General features: G+C 46.2%; 1 protein-coding gene across 3 annotated transcripts in view; it reads left to right on the forward strand.

Annotated features, from left to right (window-relative positions):
- Positions 1–18,161, forward strand: part of CHDH (choline dehydrogenase) — a 183,263-nt gene that overhangs the window by 147,317 nt on the left and 17,785 nt on the right. For all 3 annotated transcript variants that reach the window (XM_078661593.1, XM_078661592.1, XM_078661594.1), the window contains one exon: positions 5,352–5,481. In XM_078661593.1, the coding sequence (XP_078517719.1) occupies positions 5,352–5,481 (130 nt within the window). The remainder of the gene's footprint in view (positions 1–5,351; positions 5,482–18,161) is intronic.

An 18,161-nucleotide genomic window follows, 5' to 3' on the forward strand; every position in this document is an offset into this window, starting at 1 on the left:
TCAAATCCATGAGATTACAAGACAATGAGGGTTCCTATGCAGCCAATTGATGTAAATATAAAAGGCTCACAAGGACACACACGGTTATTCAGCGCCAATGCGCGTTTCGATGTCTAACTCAATGCGGGCTACACCTTCATCAGGGCGACACAGATACATTATGTGGGACACAAACGAGGGGACCTTGGTGTGGATTGTGCAACCAGATAAAGACACAAAATGTTGAGACCAGCTCAACGAAAGGTATCAATAACTAACGCAGAAAAGGTGCATAACCTGGCTCCTAAGGCTACAATGAATTTCGAAAAGTAGAAAGAGCAAGCAGGTACTAGGGTCCAGGGTCCATGGGCTAATGTGCTCATCAGCGCTTAGTCAGGCTGCTCGATAGGGTCCAGGGTCCATGGGCTAATGTGCTCATCAGCGCTTAGTCAGGCTGCTCCACTTGAATCAATAATAAAAAAAAACAGCGCTGTGGCAAAGGTTCCCCATGCGGCGTGCGGGGCAGTAAGCATTGGCTAGATAGACACATGGGAGGCAGTGATTAACTCCAGTGTCCCTGATTTCCTACGTAGAGAAGGTGACAGCCAGTCTTAATGATGCAAATTGTGGGGAAACCTACAAAGCGGAAAGGACCCATTAAAGGGTGAGGTAGTTCACCAGGGATTCTCTTAAAGGGTTGGAGAGTGAGTATTGGCAATGAGAGGTTGTGGGTGCAGCAAATGGAGAGGGCCATTTGAATGAGTGCTCGACCATAGGTCTATGAGTTGGCCACTAATGTGTGTGGTTTGGAAGTTAATGTTGATGATTGTTTGGTCAAAGGAGAGTGAGCCGAATTCGAGTTCCAGGGCATAGTTGCTACTGTTTAGGTTGAATTTATCTAGGAGAGGGGGTGTGGTTGATAGAGCACATGGTGTTGTGAAATTGAATAAGATTATCAAATGAATATATGATTAAGTCTGTGGGAGAGGTGGTAAAGAGTGTTCCAAATTAGGTAAACTGGAGAGTCAAGGCAGGTAGTGATGTGTTCAAGTACGTTAGGGGTGAAGTCAAATATGAATTTGGGGGAATGCCTTGTATAGAGGAGACCATGCCCCTCTTCATTTATTCTGTCCTTTGGGCCTGTAAATAGGATATAATGTCTGATCTTTCGTAAGGCTTCAAAGACCTAGCTTTTCCCGGCGTAACTGGTATGGGTTGGTTGGAGCACCTGTTCTTTGGGTAGCACTGGGACGCCCCGTTGCTGGGGCAGCTATGTGCTGTATAAATCCACAAATAAATAAACAAATAAAATGTGTAGGGCACTGAAGTAGTGGAGTCTTTAGTTCAAATACATGTTTTAGTTGTGAAAGCGATTTCTAGGTTGGAGGAGTGTTAGTTGAGGTAGTAGAGTATGGACAATCTCTCCTTACAGATCAAACTCTAATTCTGGAAGTCTTGGGTATGGCTCAGCAATATTAAAGTTTATGTTTGGGATAAACTGAAGCTGGATGGTGTGAATATTTTGTAGGAGCAACCGTTCAGGCAGTGGGGCCTTTGAATTGGGGGTGAGCAAAGACCTGGTGTTACATCAAAGAAGTTTGCATTCATTGGATTTGGAGCAATCTCGAGGTGGTCGCTCAGGATTCAGGATAGGTCATGTAATCTTTTTGTTAGTTTTGAGTGATGGCAAGCAGGAATTGCAAGTAATGTGTTTACAAGCTCATGATCAAATGCAAGGTGGCTGTTAGCTGTTTAGGCAGGATGGCATTAAAGAGGTTAAAATGGAAGGCAGTCCTGGTGTTTTTGAGGGTGGGATTTCCATGTGCTCCTCATAGATTGTGGGAATGGTCCCAGGATTTGGAGGGTTCAAATGGGCTGAGGTCCCGACAAAGGCATACCAATCAATACAATATTAGTGCTGTTCTCCTTTAGTGTATGATTCAGAGCACACTGCTTCCAAGTTTGTCTTTCTTTTTTTGAATGAAATATTAAGGGTCGAATCGAAAGGTGCCTATGGGTACTATTATTAACCACATGCAATTATCCAAAGCCTCAGGCCTGCATTCCTATTTAACCTGGCTTTTATCAAACCCTCAGCACAGATTTTATTTGACAAGGCTAAGACTAAATATTGCCCATCATCTAGTTGGCTTCCCTTCGGCTGGCTCTTGGGCCACCTTTTTCTCTTTTTGCCCATGTGTGCTGTCTCTTCACAATCAACTGTGCAGTTTGTTTATTTTGTAATTTGTATCGCTCATTAAGAGTCCCGTTTTAAGGTCCTATTTTATTGCACAAGCACTTTACTTCTTACAAAGATGGTCTGAGTTAGCAATCTCTACCTACTCGAAACGTGCTTTTCTTTACTCAGTTACATTACTGCCGGTATATGGTTAAGAAAAAATGATTAGTCTTAATTTTACAATTGTATTGTCAAAAAATGTTGTATTTTTTAGGATTTGCTACACATTTTCAATTTCACTGATGTTTTTATTCTTACTGCGAATGTGAAGATTGTATTTTGTGCTTTCATGGCCTTTAATTAGGCCGAATGAAGTTCTTTTTGATGAGTAAAAATATATGGGAGTGCTTAATTTGTGGCGGTGCTCAGCACTGGCACTTATTTGACAGGGGCGGAGCTACAACATTTTTCTCCCTTTGCATTGAACCTGATAATTATTTAAAAATAAATGTACCTGTCCTTTGGGTGGCTCTGGATCTGTTTTCACTGACTGGCCCACCGAGGTCCAGGCACGATCATCCCGATATATCATCACCGTTAGTGATTATATATCTTGAGTAATTTCCGTTTTTAGGTCTCGCGACCTATCAATGCGCGCAAGCGCATTGAGCGGAGCGAGAATTCATGCCCTCGAAACGCTCGTGAAACCAAGGGCTTTTTGCGCTGCGGTTTTCATTAAGTTCACGTGAATCACGTGAGCAAACAAGCACGCGCATTCACGGCCGCACAGCACATCAAAGGGCTTCGCCCAGCGTGCGCTCTGCGGCTTCTCCTCCCCTAACACGCTGGCATTCACGGCCGCACAGCACATCAAAGGGCTTCGCCCAGCGTGCGCTCTGCGGCTTCTCTTCCCCTAACACGCTATCTCAGTTCTCCTGCCCCCATCCGGCTTCCCTCCGGCCATTTGCCACACTCCTTGTTTCTGTTTTCAGCTCTACTCGTGATAAGGTCACGTCGCTTCAGTCTGCCAGTCGGTATTACACCCTCTGAGTAATTCCTTGCAATTCGAAAACATTTTTTGCCTCCGACCTCAGCACTTCATGTGACCTGCCTTCTAACACTTTGAGCCTCGCAGGCAGGCCGAAATCTGATTTAATATGCCCAATAGCGAGCATGCATTGCAGATACCCAAACATTCGTGAGCTTGTACCAGCAGGAATTTTGACACAAATTTGTGCATAACTTGCACATAGGATTAGGCAATCTTTCACGGTTTATTTCCTTTTTTATTTTTTAACCCCCCAGATTGAATGCAGGCTTTTTTCCGTTTTCAGCTCTACTCGTGATAAGGTCACGTCACTTCAGTCTGCCAGTCGGTATTACACCATATTGTAAAATCCTGTTGAACTGTAAGCAGGCATGTGCTGGTCGGAAAATTAGGTTACCAGAGGGGATGACTGATTGCAAAACTATGTAAGTAACGTAAATACGACACATATTGCATAACAAATGCTATAGGTGTCACATTTGCAAAAGTTAAAACTATTGGCATTGTAAATGACAAAGCTATTAATTTTGCTATTTTCAAAACCAACACATAAACACAAAATTTGTCATTTACAATACCAATAGGTTAAACTTTCCTAATGCGAGACCTATTGGCAACGCCAGTGCTTGTTCTTACTCCTGCGCTGCGTGTGTATTTTTTACTCGTTGGAGACTTGAGCCAAAAACCTGTTGCACAGAGTTGGAAAGCAGGCGTCTGCTGCAGCCGCGTGCGCAGGGCTTGAAGCATTCTCTGCTCGATCTTTTGTAAAAGTATGGCAAGTATATTGAAATGTTATCTGGCCAGCTTTTTTGTACTGATGACATATCTCGCAAATAATTTTAAAACTGACGACCCCCCGGGTGAAATTTGCATATACATTTTCCGTAATAAATATGGTCTGAAATTACAGTAAATATACCGTTACATGAATCTCCACAACATCCTTTACGTAATACCATAATAACGCTTGGCCCCACAGGGGAATTATCCTGGGGATGTGATCATAAGCAAATAATTTATTTCAACGAGCGAATAGCCTTTTTATTCATTTTCACTCTCGGAGTGCCTTCAAAAAACATGAGTTCAGGATGTGCATTGCACAAAAATATGTTTAGCCTTTGACTTATTAGCAGTTGTAGCCTAAGTTGCTCCATGAGTCATTATCTAGGCCACTTCATGGGGTACATATCATTGGAGCTAATAGTGGAAGTGGGTGGAGCCAATGGAGGATGTGGGTGGGGCCAAGAAAGTGGGTAGTGGCCTCCTACGAAAACATTTCAGCACCTGCACTTCCAACTTTACAAATTAAGCACTGGGCATGCCTACTACAAGATTCATCAGGGTCTGACATATAGCTAAAGCGCATAGAAGCATCTACGTATGTGTGCTCTACTAATAAATTATAACATAGTTGTTGAAAGCAGTAGGATCCGTCTTGCACTGTGTACGGAGCTCCTGGTCTTCATGGTCAATGTTCCTGGAGGAAGGGTGGTTCCGCAGTTGCTCCTTAATCTCTGAGATTTTAATCAGCACAGTAAGTAACAACCAATCCTGTCCTCCATTCATACAATTAACAGACTCATTCTAGACTTTTTGTATATTCCTTGACGTATAAAGAAATGACAGCACTAGTTTTCATGTCATATACTGCTACCTTAAATAGTGTCACAATTAAAAATGCAATGGCATCTACAAGATCTTAAAACATTTTGTAAATTATTCTTGTTCAGACTTTTGCCTTTGTATGAAGGGTCTACGTAAGCTCTACATTGTCTGTGTTCTACTGTGATAGTCTTGGAGATTTGTTTATTTTCTGCCTTCCAGAGAGACTGTAAAGTACATCCTTCATTGGCACCAACTATCCCTGAAGGACATTCCATCAGGGCGTCAGCAGTCCCAAACTAGCTCTGTCAGCTTGTGCCTTCATCACTAGCAATTAGCACGTAAAGCTGCAGGGATTTGGTCTTGATGGGGTGAGGTTACCATTCTTCGTGAACTCGGTTATTAGATAAAGCTTATGCAGCAAACATTGTAAATGGTGTCTAAATCCTACCTTTTACAGATGGTGTCAGAAAAAATTAACTATAAGGAGTGTGTGCCAACCTCTCTGTGCTAATCAGGTGTGTTTTGTGTTTATGGTTTTAGGTGTTTGCCAAGAAAGAAGTGATTTTGAGTGGTGGGTCCATAAATTCCCCACAGCTTCTCATGTTATCTGGCATTGGTGATGCTAAAGAGCTAGCAAAATTAGGGATCCCAGTGGTTTGTCATCTCCCAGGTAATATTTTCACTGGTTAATCTTTAAAATACGTAATGTTAGTACTGCATGTTGTTGAAGGATGTGTGCTGCATTCACTGTATTGGGTGGCTGCACCAATCGAGGGTTACATGAACAAAGTATTCCGCTCAAATAAATGGGGAGACAATTTTCGGTGCTCTGGTGAAGTTACGGCATTTATATTTGATAGTACAGTACTGCTGTAAATATAGAAAATGTGATAAATGTGTGATAATTCACTAACCGCATGTATAATGCCACTTTTGAACACTTCAAACACTCTAAAAGAGAACCAATTTGTTGCTACCATTTCTTTGCAGTTTTCGTGAGTATTAGCTGTGCGCATTGCTTCTCATTCCAGACTCAACAGCCATCTAAACATTTCATAGTACGTTTACTTGTGAACAAGAGTATGCATTCAGACAGCCCCATTTACAAAGATGTTGTGACTTATAAATGACTTACTGCCAAACTCTAGCAATCAATCAATCAAGGGCTTGTAAAGTGTGGCTACCCACCTGTGAGGGTCTCAAGGCGCTGGGGGAGATGGCTGCTGTTCGGACTGAGTGGAGGATCATTCGGAGAGCCAGGTCTTGAGGTCCTTCCTGAATTGTGTCAGCATTGCGGATTGCCTGAGGTGCAGGGGCAGGGTGTTCCAGGTCTTGGCGGCGAGGAAGGAGAACAACCTTCCTCCTGTTCTGGTCTTGTGGATCCTGTGGACTGAGGCGAGGGCAAGTAGGGAGGATCGAAGTAGTCTGGCCGGTGCGTGGAATGTGAGGAGGTGGTTCAGGTATGCTGCCCTTCATCGTGTAGAGCTTTGTAGGTGTAAGTGAGGACTCTTGAAATTTAAGAGTAAGCTAGGAATGCTACATGAGTAAGTCACACTTACTCTTACACAAATCTTTGTGAATCGGGCCCAGAAAGTCTTTTTGTTGAATACTACATTGTGTTCATGGAAGTGTGTTTCACCAAATAAAGTACTGCCAAGACTTGTGAATGCCCTTCCTCTGCACCTGTAACACATTTCCTCGTTAGGCACTTGCCATTTAGTTTAATCGAGATGGGCTACGCAGAAGCATTAGCCAAAACTTGATTTCACAGTTTCTCGTACAAGGCCTACCTTCACCTTTTGCCCAGGGTCAGACTAGGGCAGAAAATAGGGCCAGGCACCAAAATAAAATTGTTTCCTATTACCAAATCAGAAAACAAAAAACAAAACAGGCCCATATTTGGGGGCAATTTTAACTTGTAAATCCATGCTATATAGTAGTTCTGCAAGGTATCGGGGACGGCATGCTTTTGTGCTTGCTGCATTCAATAGTTGTGGGAATATCGGGGAAATCAACAATACAAACTGGCTCAGCAGACCATAAAACAGGCCCACAATCAGCCCAAAAAACGTCTGACACACCGACCTGTCAGACCAGACCAGCAAGCACTGCCAGATTGCCTTATAGGCAGATCCGCAGATCCGACGCTGCTTTAGCCTATCATGAGATGTGTGTGCATGCTCAGTCCTAAATGCACAGAATTCCAACAGCTATGTTAATCAGAGTCAGGCCTGGCCTTTCACGTTAGATGATGGAATGCATTACATAGCGCTTGGGGTGGGTAATTCACCCACTTGCGCTCACTTTGTAATTACGATTCAAAAAGTGGGGGTGGTGATGGACAGAGCATCTGAATTAAACAGAACACTCGAACCCAGTCAAAAGATCAGGGCTTGATCCATCACCGTTGTTTAGCTCACTGCACCATCCCAGCTCAGAACCTGGCTACATGCAAATTAGTCTGACCCTGGCCCAGTGCATCATGGGAACAGGGCAGACCAAACTACCAAGCCAATTCTTTACTGGAAGCTTGTCTCCTTTCTGGTGAAGAATTGGCTTGGTAGTTTGGTCTGCCCTGTTCCCATGATGCACTGGGCCAGGGACAGACTAATTTGCATATAGCCAGGTTCTGAGCTGGGTTGGGGCAGTGAGCTAAATAACGGTGATGGATCAAGCCCTGATCTTTGGACTGGGTAAGAGTGGTCTGCTTAATTCAGACACTCTGTTCATCACCACCCCCTTTTCTGAATCACTTTGTAATTACAGCTTACTCTCGTGGGTGGTGTTACAACCACACATTATTCCATCAGGACCACCTTTGTGGCTTTCTACAGATGTAAACTGATTCATTAGTCCTGTAGACAGGGGGGGTGTAATTCCTACCACACAAATGACATTTTATAATATCCGTTGTATTTATATAGAAAACCCACAGACAAATGAGTATACGATTTTGCTTTATACTTTAATTTCCCTTAATAAAATATACACCGTGAAGCGGGGAATTACAGAATAAATGTATGAGCATGAATGAATCACAGTTCTCTTAAAAAAAATTTGACTATAAACGAAGAACATTTTGTCGAAGTTAAATTTGCCTCTGCGTAGGAACAAGCGCAAGCACAGCTGTGAATGAGGCTCAACATTTTTGAATAACGTGTGCATGTCAAGCACTCTCTTTTGTGAAGTCAGATTATCTTTGAGGAAAGCATTCTTCAACCCCCAGAGATGCCAGCCAGAGTTGTACTTTAAAAAGCCGGGGAATGCAAATTCCCATTCGGGTGAAACTACGCAGAATAAAGAGTCCAAAGTGAGAGTAAAAAGCTGCTTTATTATGACGTGTAAGCATGCTGTATTTACATTACAGCAAATGATCAAAAACTCCATCTCACTAACACAATTTTTAGACTGACCCCTCACTTTAATCCACCCCCCAACAAGAACAGTCCCTCAACAATCACCCAAACATTCATTCCTTACCATACACTTTCCTTTCATTCACTGTCCTTCACACATGACCCGACAATGGCTCCCTCGTATTCCCTCGGCCAAGGACTACCCTTCAAGGTCTTGTTTATTTCTTCCACCTGTCCTGATCTCGACAACTGAAACCAAGACCCCCACCTGCAAAACAATTAACCCAATAAAACAAACAACCTGTATGCCCGCAAAACCAGAAACATAGGATGGGAGGGAGGGACAAAGGCAAAACCAATGCCCTACCTAGGAGGGCCACAGCTTTCTAAATCTGTGCCTAACCGACCCCCAGAACACCAACTGCAACCTAAACCCCACCCTAAACCTGAACCAACCAATCCTAAGCCCTGGACTGCGCCATCCATCCGAAGCACCGTGGGGGTGGGCCTTACTAGGGATGCCATCCCTAGGAGCACCCATTGGGTGAAACGGCACAGAATTAACAGGCCAAGGTGAGAGCAAAAGGGCACTTTATCATGACAGGTATGTAGGTTGTGAACTTATTTAGATTACAAAAAATGATCAAAAACCACGCCTCACTAATGAAATATTTTGACTGACCACACCCATGAATCCCCCCCAACTAGAAGAGTCCCCCAAGAAAAATTAATTCCTCACCATCCCCTTTCCTTTAATTTGCTGTCCTTCACACGTGACCCAACCATTGCTCCCCTGTATCCTCGCTGCCAAGGACTACCTCGAAAGGCCCCCAACCCTTCCGGCCTGGCACAAGCTCCTTCATTTCTGCCACCAGGAAAACCCTTCCAAGAAGTTTTTCCTGTAACCCCCACCTCCCTTTCCCAGGCAAGAACCCTTTCAAACAAGTGTTCGCTGCCATCGCAACAGCCTGCACTGCCATTTTAAACATGTAAAAAGTGGATGGGTGTCACACCAACTGCCTATATTTTTAAGCACCATCTGTTCACTGCTAGCTTTAATGCTAAACGTTCCCTCATCTCCAGCAAGGACAGCTCGTTCTCCATGAAAGATGAAGCAACTCCGTCCTGCCTATAATACATGAAATCTTATTTTATGTCCCAGAGTTCCAACCAACTTAGTCCCCTAGCCTTACAGAAACGTTGCCTCTCCCTGGTTACTTTTTGCATCGCCAAGCCTAGTCTTTGCAACTGCTGTGTATTTTACTGCCCCTCTTCAAACTGTTAGCGGAACCAACGCCGTCCAAAACACGTGTGCCCGACTATTACGCTAAGTCATTCTCACCCAAATGTAAGACCAAGACATCCAAAAACATGCACTCTGTTACCAGATTTGACAGACATGGCAGCAGTTGACCCCACTTCATTCTGCCCATACCCTACTATTCAATCTTTATTTCATTGGATCAAAAACTCAAATTCTTCTCAAAGGATGTTTCTCTGCTTGTTTTGCTACCCTTTAAATAAAGGAGTGGCCCACAATCCATATGGTAAACATCGCCTCGGATCAATCAGGGACATTGTAAGCGGCTACCCACCTGCGAGGGTCCCAAGGCGCTGGGGGGAGGGGGGTTCCGCAGATGTTTAGCCAAAGAGCCAGGTTTTGAGGGTCTTCCTGAAGGCGTTCAGTGAGGGGGCGCATCTGATGTCTGCCAGTAGCTCGTTCTAGGTCTTGGCTGAAATGTGAGAGAAGGATCTTCCGCCTGCTCTGGCTCTGTGGATGCACGGGGTTTCGGCCAGTGCGAGGTTGGAGGATCGGAGACTCCTATTGGGTACGTGGAAGTTCATTTTGTCGTTGAGGTATTTGGGTCCGTGGTTATGTAGGCATTTGTAGGCGTGAGTGAGGATTTTGAAGGTGACTCTTTTCACCACAGGGAGTCAGTGGAGTCTTTGTAGGTGCTGGCTGATGTGTGCGTGCCGGGGGATGCAGAGGACGAGTCTGGCGGCGGTGTTCTGTATTGTCTGGATTTTGCGGAGTAGGAACTTGTTGAAGCCGGCAAAGAGTGTGTTTCCATAGTTCAGGCTGCTGATGATGAGTGCGTGGGTGACCGTCTTCCTTGACTATGGGGGGATCCATTTGAATGTCTTGCGGAGGATGCAGAGGGTTTTGAAGCAGCGGGATGGACTCGCTACACAACCTGGATTGAAAGAATAAGCATTAACACAGTATCAAACCTTAAAACTCTTCCAATTGTCTGATGTAGTGTAAACACCATTCATTCAGACAACCATCATCTCCCTCATGGAGAAACCTAACCTGGCCCTGTCAAACGCAACAGCAAATCTAAAAACAATGTGTGCCAAAAAGACTGGGATTCTCCCCCATCTTAAAACGAACATTCCTCATTTCCCCTCAAACCTGTGGCACTAGTAGTCTCGACCCATCTGCATGGCAAAAAAACTATCCAAACAGAGCTCCTACCAAGCCTCCACCGGGCATACCAATGCACAAATTTTGTTAAACAGAGCCCTCCCCCCTTTACCTGTCTGATCCGTTTTTGAACTTGCTAGGTATAATTTCAATGCATTATCAGACCATTCTATGCCCTCTGCCTTTAATCCACTATCTTCACCCCTGCCCAGCAACTAGAAAAACACCCAAAATAGCCATGACATGCATAGCTTGAACAATAACCTTTCAAACAAGTCAAAACAGAGCTCAGGAAAACTCTTAATTGACACCAGCTTCTCCATTGTCACTAGGTCCCTTTTAAACCACTGTCTCTTATGTTCTTTGGCCCACCCTTGCAACATTCTTCTTCTCATCTCACCTGCTGTGATTTCATAAGTGTTAGAAATAGGGTCCCTAGTTGGCAAAACTTTGCAGCCCGTCCAAGTAGAGACGCTCATTGTAGTCAGGGTAAGTAAGTTACATCCTCAGAATAACCTGTGCTTGACCCCTTGGTAGCTTGGAAAGAGCAGTCCGGCTTATTTCCTGCAGCAGCGATTCTTCGGAGGTGCTATAGCAAAAAGTCGGGGCCTGCATTGTAAGCTGCAGTCGTTGCATCAAGTGGGGACCACACTTCGGTGCAGGCAGCAGCGATAAGTCAAGTTTTGCAATGATGCTCCAAAAAGCCTGTGATGTGGTCATTTTGCCACTGGCAAAGCCAAGAGAACGACAAAAAGCCCTACCAGCTCTCACCACCCGGCATTCAAAATTGCGGTGTCCTGGCAATAACGGAATCTAAGCTGGAGCTTAGGTGCTGAAATCACCTCTTCCAACAATACCATCTCTCCGACTTTCTGTTGAGGTAACCTAGCTTATCTGGTCACTGTATCCAGCTCTGACCCCAAGAAGACCAAGCAAGTACTCCGGCATTCAGTTTTCTCTGGTGCTAATGGAACACCCAGCTCTTCTGCCATATTCTGAAAACCCTGCAGTGCTCTTTTGCATGCATTTGTACCACCTGCACCAACAAACAAGAAATCATCCAAATAATAATTGACTAACTCGTGACCTGATCTGAACGTAAAACACTTCTGTAAAAAAGTGCTAAATGTCTCAAAAAGCTTGCCTGAAATCACTCAGCCCATAGGCAACACTTTATCAATATACAATCGATTCCCAAACTGTGAACCCAGCAAAGAAAAGTCAGGGGGATGAACTGGAAGTAATTGAAAGGTTGATTTGATGTCACATTTAGCCAACTCTGAACTTGGACCTGCTCTTCGCCTTAAAGCCATAGCTACAGAAGCAAACTGAACAGCTGTGTCCTCTAGCAATAAAGTAATAGACAGACAAACCTTCAGGCCAAGAGAGATCATAAATCATTTCAAATTTGCCATCAGTTTTCTTGGGCACTAAAGCTAAAGGGTATACCATCAAATCCGGTAAAGATCAAAATACAAACAGCCTGCCATGCTCCCTGCAGCAACCTCATTCAGTAATTTCTGTCTCGCACTTGTGACTGCTCCCTTGCTGATTTCAAGTTCAACTCAAATTTCCTCTGCCTAAGGCCTTAATAACCCAAACAAAAAACCTCTTGAAACCCCCCATTCCAAAATCAAACCCTCTTCTCTGTTGGGATAAAACGCAAGCCAGACGTTAAACTTGTCAACTTTAACTAGAGTTAAAGCCCTTGTTACGAGTCTGAAATTGAACCCCCTATCCCTGCCTTGTACACTGCCACGAAGTTTCCCTGTTCCCATCAAAACACTGCACAGCCAAATGCTTTCTTCCACATCTTGCACATTCATGTTTATATTTTAATAAATGTAATATTTAATATTCCCTGTTGAAGCTCCAGCAGGTCCCTGGATTTGCTCCCTGACCCCAGGCACCTGCAACCCCCTCCCGCTCCCATGCCTAACCCACGAGGTGAGTCATCCCAGAAAGGGCAGGGATGGTACAGTCAAACTACTTGCTTTATATGATGCTGGAGGCGACCTTTGTGGGTACATTCACTGTAGCCATAGTTAATTGTCCACCTCTCCCCATAGTTTGTCAGGTTTCGTCACCATCCTCACCCTGAACTCATCGTAATGCAACTAGGCAAAACCACCAAAATCCATGTGTGCCGTCCTAATTGTGTCCATATATTTAATATCGACACTGATCTCTCTGTAAACATTACACAACATAATCTTGCATAGATCTAAATTGCTGATGTCCACATATCTATTGTGGAAGGTACTCTAGGTCTATTAGCCAACTCCGATGCCTCTTCCTTTGAGCCTTCTTTCGAATTGTACTTCTCTATGCAACAATTTGTAGACATCCATAAATTCCCCTATCCATATCTTCTTCTTTGTGGCATTAGACAGGTGTGTCCCCGAGGCATCAACACCCCCATGTTTGGCAGTTTCTTAAAACCCTCCAATTTACCTTTTGTTTCGGAATCTGTGGATTTTGTATCCATCTTCTATACCTTCTCTGTTGCAGCCCCTTTTTTACGTCGGTGCGCACCACCTGCCTCCTTACCTTTCTCTTTACCTTTTGTATCAGCTAACTGTATCTTTGGGACCTTTTTGTGTACCCATTCTGATATGCATTATACCTATTCCCACCCCTCTATCCACTGACTTCACCTTGTCTTTAGATCCTCCCCATTCCCAACTACACCACCACTGTTGCTCATGTGCACTCTGCCTTTTCGCTGTGTAAGGATATGACCTTCGCTGCTCTCCCTTCTCCTTAGGACACCTCCCACTCCTTCATCCCCTGTCCTTGTTGGATGTTGTAACTCCAGCTTGTAACACAGCACTACTGCGAGAGACATTAGTTTCCCCCTCCCCTACTCCCGTCTTTTGGTGTTAACTATTTGCCAGCGCGGAACCTCCTCACCTTCCAACTCTTCCTCCACCTCATCATAATCTAATTCACACTCAATTTCTCCCTCTTTGGCAAACCCACTCACCCCCGGACATTCTCCATCACCCACTGCACCATCAAAAGATTTTCAGTCAAACTCTGTGATTGACTGGTCCTGCGCAATGGTGATCTTCTCCTCCTGCACTGTCAGGACGGTTGTTCAAAACCTCTCCCTCTATTGCAAGCGGCGCTCCCAGGTCACTTCTAACCTGGCCCGAGACTGGTCTCTCCAACTGAATCTGTCTTTCAGTCCTGCTCCCAAGGTGTCCTGCAGGCTGCACCAACCTGAGGGATCTGTGGGCCTTGGCCCCTCCGCTACAACTAAAAGTCCACCTTTGCCAGGCCCTTCTTGTTCGACCACCCACATACCTTTTGCTGCTTTTCATACATAGCCTTTGTGGATTGAGCCTCTTCCTCCCCCCAGCCCCCAACCTGACCATGTCCTGATCTCGCCGCACTCCATGGCCAGCCAGAATCACTCTGTTAAAGGCAACAACCAACTGTGCATGTGTCTCCCGGACACCATTTAATGCCTTTTTACTGTCTAGACCGCTTTGGAAATCCTCCTTTTGTGCTTCCCACAGCTTACCATGACCTGATGTTGTAGAAACTGCTGCATCAAATTTGCCGCTTTGAGGAGGGATTCCTATCCTTGGTGCAGGGGAGCTGCTTGTATTCGAGCTCTTAAGCACCACCTACTGGTTTACGTGAGTGGTCGCCCTCAGTGGCACACATGAGCTCTCTACTGGCCCACCCCTCTCACTGCATACAATCAACTTCTCTCCCGAGCCGCCTTCTCACTGGCCGACCACATTCCCTCCACATACTGGGAGCGAGCGCGACCTCTGCCAGAATATCGAAGCACGCTGTCACTGCCAGACAACCGTAAGTCACCCTTATTAGTTCCGTAGTCTCCCACAGATTCCTTACTTTTTGCTTCAGGTTTGTTCAAACTCTGACCCTTTACTTTCGTGTTCTATTGTGGCGGTAAGCATGCTAACACCGCCACAGACACATTGCTTGTCACCGACCTTTTTGGGAGTGTAAGGCCTATCCAAGCCTGAGACAAAACGCCTGGTTTAATAAGGTCCTCCCTTCCTGCATCACACAGCACCTTCAAAGTCTCCCTTACTGCTGCTTCCTTATTAGTCATAGTGAAACCTCCCTCACTCCACCCATTTATAGTTAAAGAAATGCATTTTACTTTGTAACCAGCCACATCGCCAAAAACAAAACCACCTCTCTGCCTACCACAGCGTTCTAAATGTGTGCCCAGCCAACCCCCAGAACTGCAACTGCAACATATAACCCACCCCCAGTCTGAACCAACCAATCCAAAGCCCTTGTAGGCCTGGACTGCGCCATCTGCCCGAAGCACTGCGGGGTGGACATCCTAGGAATGGCACCCCCAAAACCCCCCATTTTTATACTGATTTCTTTACTGTTGTTTACTGACTTTTCTGTCATTGGTCTAATCAATTACAATCAGCTCAGAGTGTTCACCACTGTTAATTTTTCTTCTTGCAATCATGGACGTGATAGGAGGGCGAGTTAGCAGAATGACTTGGAACCTGCAATCTAATCTCACCCAGCAGAGGCATGCAAACAGCCCAATCGCAAGTGACTGCTTTTACACTACTGTTGTTTACTCACTGAACTGAACTTAGAGTGCAGGACAAAAATAGCACTAGCATTGGAAGCACTCCAAGGCTGACCTTGTTTTAATGTTCCATGCAAGATACTGATAGCCTAAGGCATTGCTTTGGATGTCTTAGGCCAACGTGCTAAATATGTTGATGCACTATTTTTGTAGCATATCAGATCAGCCAGAGAAAACCTAGGGTACAGACAAGCATAATTTCCAGGCTGCAAAACATTAGTAGGCCACTACACAGCTTTGAAATTTAGAGTGTCTCCTTTTTGCTCCCGTGAACTGTGCTTCTCCTCTCTGAACCAAGATGAAGTAAAGATGTGTGTTGTTGGTCCCCCGCCAACTGTGGTTTGAAAACACAGACCTGCAGTTGGTGGGACGTTAAGCTGGACTGTACTAAGCTGAGCACTGTTTAAGCTGAACAGGAGTAATCTGCACCTGAGCTTTGATTTGTGCTGCATATGGCCTCTATACCCCAGTAGGAACTTGCCTAGCCTTATCACAGGAGGGACACCCAGGTAAATGGAAGGGGTGGGTGGTATCCGCAGGTGCAGTATCCCTAGCGCTAGTTCCTTTAGTTTTGCCTGTTAGAATTTCCTGTCTAGTATTCCTTTTTAGGTCTCGGCTAGCGTAGGCTGCGCTTGCGCAGTCTCGCTGGCGAGATTTCATGTTTTCTAGTACGGAGGTAAATGAGCTAGCTCTTCTCCATTGGCTGGCTTCCTAAACTGCGGTCAGCCATTGGAGAAGAGCTTTGTCTGTCACTTTAGCCCCGTCTGTTTCAGGTTGAGGGGCGTGTTTTTTGCTGTCCTTTCTATCAGTGACGTCTTCAGTCACTTAAAAAACACGCCCCCAGTCTGAAAAGAACAGGGCTTACAGACTCCTTCTGCCGGTCTACCCGATAATTGTTTACGTATTAAAAGAAGCGGCGTGACGGTAAGGCAAAACGCCCATCTCCCTCCGGACTCTCTTTTTTCAATATAGCGCAAACGGGTCCCGAAAGGCATTGGAGCGCTTTAAGCGGAGGCGGAGTAGCAGCATTTCTACGGAGCTCCGCTCGCCGTGGCTGGGGAAAAAAGCATCCACAAGCTAGCTGGACCCGCTTTTGCCTATATCCAGTACGCTTACTAAGCATAGGAGCACCTGCATACCTGCATACCCCGATCCCTTGGGGATCCTGCAGAAATGCTCTCGAGAGCCAAATGGAAGCGATGCAGCGAACCGTGGCTGGCACACAGGGCGCGGCCAGTGCGGCGCTGAGCTGGTACGCTGGGCTGCCCTGAGCGGTGCCACTGCAGGGAGTCTCCCTAGCGATGAGTCAGAGCGCCGGAGGGCATCGGCAAGCCTTTTACGCGGCTGGCCTGCATCGGTGCGCTCCTTAGGACGGTGATGGCGCGGCCACGCATTGCATTACCTTTAGGGAGGCCAGTGCAGATTGCGGGCGAGTCCAGTGCTGCCAGGGAGGCTGCAGTGGCCATGGGCGGTCCACCCTGCCGTGGACAGCGCTCTGGGCACAGATTGGTGTCTAGCCGTTACCGCCATCCCGATCATCAGCATCCTGGGCCTGCATAGGCTCTTGGTGTCGCGGCCTGAGTCTGCACCGACGGCGCCGTCTCCAGGGGCCCAGCTTGCACTGCGGTGTCCAAGTGAGGAGGCGCAGGGCTCGAGTGTGGGGCTCCCGGGATTGAAGACATACCCCAGGTGAGGCGAGCGTGCTGATGCTGAGTGCGCACACATCGTTTTTTGACTTGCCGGTGAGTGCTTAGATCACCCGGGTCCCAGCGAGAATTGCAGCGTGACGCCTGAACTGCAGACTGCTTGACAAACGCACATTGGGGAGGCAGATATTGATGCCTGGCAGCATGCCCTGGCCCCATGGAGCAGCCCCCCTGCAAGGGAACCTGCATGGGGGGGGGATCACAGGGGTGTTTTTACTCGCACTATCCAACAGTAATGAAAGGAAGCTCGCCATGGTTACCTCCGGTCAATTGCAGCATTAATCGCTAAATGTTAGTATCATTCTTTCCCTGTTTATTTATGTTCAGAAACCACTTGTTCTTGCCTCTGTTCCCTGCTTGTGATCGTTTTTTCTTGCCTCTGTTCCCTGCTTGTGATTGTTTTTTCTTACCTCTGTTCCCTGCTATTGATCGTTTTTTCTTGCCTCTGAACCCTGCTTGTGATCGTTTTTTCTTGCCTCTGTTCCCTGCTTATGATCGTTTTTTCCTTGCCTCTGTACCCTGGGGCGTTACTGGGCAGAGATGGGCGTGTGGCTGACCTAGACTGAGGGAAGCAACGGGTGAGCTCTGTGAGTTGGTGGGGGCCTCGAATAACCCATTTGTAAATAAGGAGACTCCCCGGGGTGAGGGTGTGTGTGTCTCTGTGGCTTTGTGTGTGTGTGTGGCTCTGTGTGTATGTGTGTGGGGCTCTGTGTGTGTGTGTGGCTCTGTGTGTCTGTGTGTGTGTGTGGGGGGGGGTTCTGTGTGTGTGTGTGTGTGTGTGTGTGTGTGGCTCTGTGTGTGTGTGGGGTCTCTGTGTGTGTGTGGGGTCTCTGTGTGTGTGTGTGGCTCTGTGTGTGTGTGTGTGGTGGCTGTGTGTGTGTGTGTGTGGCTCTGTGTGTGTGTGTCTCTGTGTGTGTGGCTCTGTGTGTGTGTTGGGCTCTGTTTGTGTGTGTTGGGCTCTGTGTGTGTGTGTGTGTTGGGCTCTGTGTGTGTTGGGCTCTGTGTGTGTGTTGGGCTCTGTGTGTGTTGGACTCTGTGTGTGTGTGTGTGTGTGTGTGTGTGTGTGTGTGGCTCTGTCTCCGTGTGTGTGTCTGGCTCTGTCTGTGTGTGTGTGTGTGGCTCTGTGTGTGTGGATGTGGCTCTGTGTGGCGCTCTGTGTGGGTGGGTGCGTGTGGCTCTGTGTGTGTGTGGGTGCGTGTGGCTCTGTGTGTGTGTGGGTGCAAATGCAATAGGTCTCGCATTTGCGAGAGATTAAGCTAT

This window comes from Lissotriton helveticus, chromosome 9 (genome assembly GCF_964261635.1).
Source record: "Lissotriton helveticus chromosome 9, aLisHel1.1, whole genome shotgun sequence".
NCBI lineage: Eukaryota > Metazoa > Chordata > Amphibia > Caudata > Salamandridae > Lissotriton > Lissotriton helveticus.